Source organism: Megalops cyprinoides, chromosome 17 (genome assembly GCF_013368585.1).
Source record: "Megalops cyprinoides isolate fMegCyp1 chromosome 17, fMegCyp1.pri, whole genome shotgun sequence".
NCBI lineage: Eukaryota > Metazoa > Chordata > Actinopteri > Elopiformes > Megalopidae > Megalops > Megalops cyprinoides.
The window spans coordinates 23,437,484-23,442,677 of NC_050599.1; the positions used below are offsets into that span (position 1 = coordinate 23,437,484).

At 45.6% G+C, this 5,194-nt stretch overlaps 1 protein-coding gene across 1 annotated transcript; it reads left to right on the forward strand.

Moving 5' to 3' along the window:
* The first annotated feature begins 316 nt into the window (after positions 1 to 316).
* Positions 317 to 3,290, forward strand: actc2 (actin, alpha, cardiac muscle 2). The gene is made up of 7 exons (XM_036549421.1): positions 317 to 383; positions 1,007 to 1,151; positions 1,316 to 1,640; positions 1,736 to 1,897; positions 2,007 to 2,198; positions 2,535 to 2,716; positions 2,868 to 3,290. Exons 2-7 carry the CDS (start codon positions 1,023 to 1,025, stop codon positions 3,009 to 3,011), a joined length of 1,134 nt encoding a protein of 377 aa, XP_036405314.1. The 5' UTR covers positions 317 to 383; positions 1,007 to 1,022; the 3' UTR covers positions 3,012 to 3,290.
* Positions 3,291 to 5,194: the final 1,904 nt, after the last annotated feature.

Genomic DNA, 5,194 nt, shown 5'->3' on the forward strand with positions numbered 1-5,194 from the left:
GCTTTTCACATTGAAAATTGTACAGCGAAATAGATCTGTCAGCTCTGTGATTAATTACTATTTTACCTAGTTGTTAGTTTAGTCGTGTCTACACCTTGTAGGCCATTTGATATTTCATTGAAAACTGAGTAACGACGCAGCTCAGCCCGCCCTGCCTTCGCGGGTCCCTTCCATACATGGGCTGCGGGCCGGGGCGCCCCGCGTTGAACTCTCCTCTCGTCGGCCTTCCATTAATGGGCTCGCTGCTGTCAATGGCGTGGAGGATACCAAATAAGGATAAGGTGGTCCGTCGGCCGCAGCGACACTTGTAAGAGTATAAATCGGCAGTTGTTCCTTGCACTGTGCCCCGCTTTTCACAGGATACAGCTCCAGGTGCTGATCTGGTGAGTACGCATGGAGACTGCCCTTTTGCAGACTACAGGAGGGCACTATGCACGCACCCAGACGACTTACAGAATGCTCAACGGAACATTCTCTTCTCCAACTAACCAGTCAGCGTTTTCTAACAGGAACTAACAGAAGCTCTCCACAGATCGAATAATTAATTTTCATTTTAGCAAACTGACATTTTTTTTGTCTCTGGGCGTTATACTACGAAGAGAAAACGAAAAAATGTTCAGTGCGAGGTTTTTCACAATACAATTCAACGCAACCCCATCAATTACCCACATTGTGAGCTTCACATATTCACTTATAATTCATTATTTTATTTCTCATTTAACTGCTCATCGCTAACATATAACTCCTCCTCCTCCCAGTACACATATTTTGAAACAAACTCCGTTAAACATGTTCGGGAAATAAAGTTTAGGCAACATTTGCACTACTGTTGTATTGTATCGTTGGTGTTGGCGGGATGGAAGTCTAACTCGAACTAATATAACTACAATAATTGATATTATAATGATGTTACAAGTAGCGCCAACATTTCAGGAATTCGAAGGTTCTGTGTATTCGTTTATTTGTTCCTTGCGTTTGACGCGTGTATGTTGGGTCACTGATTCAGATCCCCATTTGACACGATGTGTGACGACGAGGAGACCACTGCTTTGGTGTGCGACAACGGCTCCGGGCTGGTGAAGGCCGGCTTCGCCGGTGATGACGCACCCCGCGCCGTGTTCCCCTCTATTGTCGGCCGTCCCCGTCACCAGGTATGCCGCGAAACAGCAGTCATTATGCTCTGGATCCGAAAGTCATTCAAAGCCACTTAAAAGTGGTGTGGTGTTCATACCCCTTCATATACGATGATAGGCGGGAGTGACATCAGGATTTCTGACTTAGGGATGCGGTATTTGTCTCCCTTCCTTCCTCTCAGGGTGTGATGGTGGGTATGGGCCAGAAGGACTCATATGTCGGCGACGAGGCCCAGAGTAAGAGGGGTATCCTCACCCTGAAGTACCCCATCGAGCACGGCATCATCACCAACTGGGACGACATGGAGAAGATCTGGCACCACACCTTCTACAACGAGCTGCGCGTGGCCCCCGAGGAGCACCCCACCCTGCTCACTGAGGCACCCCTGAACCCCAAGGCCAACCGCGAAAAGATGACCCAGATTATGTTCGAAACCTTCAACGTCCCTGCTATGTACGTCGCCATCCAGGCTGTCCTTTCCCTGTACGCTTCCGGACGTACCACAGGTGAGATGAATGCTCGCGTACTGTTGGTGTATCTTAGGTGTCATGCGTAAAATGTGTGAACATATTATCAACAGACGTTTTCATCCACTGTTTAGGGATTGTGCTGGACTCTGGTGATGGTGTGACCCACAACGTCCCCATCTATGAGGGCTACGCGCTCCCTCACGCCATCATGCGCCTGGATCTGGCTGGTCGCGATCTGACAGATTACCTCATGAAGATCTTAACAGAACGTGGCTACTCTTTCGTTACCACCGGTAGGCATCAGTTTATTTCTAGAAATCAACGTGTGTCCATACATATTTATATGAACGGCAAACCGCTAACTAACCTGAAATCTAAATTCGAAAATCACTTCCCCGACAGCCGAGCGTGAGATCGTGCGTGACATCAAAGAAAAGTTGTGTTACGTGGCTCTTGACTTTGAAAACGAGATGGCCACCGCGGCGTCTTCCTCATCCCTGGAAAAGAGTTACGAGCTGCCTGACGGTCAGGTCATCACCATCGGCAATGAGCGGTTCCGCTGCCCCGAGACACTTTTCCAGCCCTCCTTCATTGGTACGCATTTTAATCCTACGACTCACGCCTCTATGTTAACACGCACGTTTACCTGTGGACAGACTGTTTAAAATCAATCATTGAATTATAAAAACTCATACAGAACAAATGTGCATGGTTGTCAACATACTGAAATAGCAAGGACCTTGTCTGTGATGTTTCTGTGTGTATTACGCTAAATAAAGGGACCTCACGCTGTTTTGTGTGCGCAGCCGTCAGGGAGCTGTCCGCTTCAGCACCTGTTAGCCCCTCGAGCGCATGACCATATGCCCAAACAGTTCACTGTCGCCCTCGGAAAGGGAGCCGATTTTTCAACATTTCTGTCCGTTGTCACAGGAATGGAATCTGCCGGGATTCACGAAACCACCTACAACAGCATCATGAAGTGTGACATTGACATTCGCAAGGATCTCTACGCCAACAACGTCTTGTCTGGTGGTACTACCATGTACCCCGGTATTGCTGACCGAATGCAAAAGGAGATCACCGCCTTAGCTCCAAGCACCATGAAAATCAAGGTAATTCCGCTTTACTCCTCATTTCTGTGCCCCGGATGTAAGCGCATGATACGTAGATGTCACGTAGATAAAGAGGTTTTTGGAAAGGGTTGTAGTAAACGTCATTCCGAGGACGTTTCACTAATTTTCCAATACGTATCCCTCTTCTCAGATCATCGCCCCCCCTGAGCGGAAGTACTCGGTCTGGATTGGCGGCTCTATCCTGGCCTCCCTGTCCACATTCCAGCAGATGTGGATCAGCAAACAGGAGTACGACGAGGCCGGTCCTTCCATCGTGCACAGGAAATGCTTCTGAGCGCAGAAAAACCCAATTAACGCCCACCTGGTGATGTCAGCCGCCATCTTCTTACGGATGTCAGGTTTCGAACGTTACTGCTGCCTTTCGTCGACCCCTCCAGCGTGACCAACACTGTGGCTTCCAAAGTCAAAAATTCAGAAAACGTTAATGAACCTTTGTCGATGTACAGTTTGTTTACAATAAAGTGCATTTTTATGTAGATATTTATTGGTTTATAAATAAACAAGACCCAGTACTTTCAAAGTCCTTTGTCTCTCAGTCATTCTGCCTACGATCGCATTGACAGGCAATATACTGATTTTTATTAAGCTCTACTTGGTATTAGAATAAGATTTACTAAGAATAATAAAAATAAACACCTTCGTTAATGTGGAACAAACGACCCCTGCCCATGGTTCTCTTTAGAATTCATTATCAATCGCATGGCTTTAGGCTCTGCATAAAGTGTTCCCAGAAGCCACACGTAATTCCGATTTTAGGGTGTGTCACTTTACCACTACGCCTTTGTGGAGGCCAGCGGGGAGGTTACTGAGCTGATAAATATTTGTAAACGATATGAGTCATTATTTATGCTTCTCATACTCTTACTTAATATTTGGCAGCTGACAGGAGTCGTTGGCAGTTGTACTCCTCTTTTCATGCTTTGCTTTTCATTAATCCAAAGCATTGGAACGGTTTATGTAACATTCCAGATCAAGACCGTCAGTTTTAAATTCACACGAGAAAATGGCAATGACGCCCGTTGTTTAAGTGCCATTGTCCATACAGAGACGGACAAGTTTGGAATGAACTTGCGGCAACGTGCGCCTTTAGTAGCTGGATGTTCCAGCCTCCATAACAGAGCGAGAGTAGTGGGAAGTGACTAACCCATGACCTTAAAATCCAGATGGCAGTGTCTTACCTATATATAGGATATGGTTTTAGGCGTACAAACATTAAAACACCTAGATAATTAAAACAAACTGAGACCGAGCTAAGGACTCGCTTTGAAAAGCTCTCTGCGAGTCCATCAACCGTGTACATTTTGTGTTTCAATATGCCAGTTAACATCACCAGGCAAACATTGGCAATGTCTGAAGTCACTAAAACACGCAAGCTTTTGTAATGTTTTCGGGTTTATTCTGTATTGTCACAGAGTGTAAAAACCATTCTACATAATCTCTCTCATCTGGTTTATGCTGCGCGCGTGGTTCAGGTTACCACCGATACATCATGCAGCATAAACACACAAGATGAATGGTCAGAAGTTGCATAACGTATAGTAACGGTCCTTAAAATGATGCAAGTTGAGTGGTTGTGGTATCCGCGGAATGCTGAATTACGATGTCAAAAGCAACTGTTTTTAAATAACCGGCAGAGGTTTCCAAGAAAGGAAAACAAAATAAATCGGTGCCACTACTAAAGCACGTGCAAGACATTTGTATTTATTGTCAGTTTATTCTGGGTTTAGATTGGAAAAATCGGTTGCTAACTCTGACTGAAATCGCTTTAAGGTGTGAGCCTTTACCATTTTATCTAATTTCATCTAATCCTTAACATTATTTGGGTAATTTGGCTAATGTGTCTGTTAATACACTTACCGCGGTGTCTTAGATATTCCGTTCATATGCAACGTAAACAAACGCCATGGCTGACTTGATCGCATCTATTGTAGAAAATGCACGGCCCGGCCTCCTACTGCGAGTTGCGCCTATTTTTAAACGCTCACGGTGAACATCATAAAGCGATTAGCTGCTCGGGATAATACTTTCACTTGGTCAACTTTATCTAAGGCCTTATCGGTGACTGCTGTGCAAACAGGATCTTACTGGAAGACACGAGACCAGGAGCTGCAGGGACGGGAAAAGACATTATCATCATCATGCAACATTTGCACAGTCACGAGGGAAGGACGGATACAGCGTAAACAATTACAACTGACGGCTCAAACACGGACATCAATTAAAAAAAACTTCACAGTGAATGCTCCATACCTTTCGTGACCCGCGGGCTAGTGTACATTGCACACATAAGCACATGCTTCCTTTACAATCCTCACGTGCCTTTATAATCTGCATCATAGAGACCGGGCGGTATTGTCTCCCGGCCAGTCATTTGTAGGTGTTTAAAGCAGAGACACCCACGGTGTCGCGAGATTATCACCAGTAATTTTAATTTCAGACGAATCTGGGTCCCTGCTA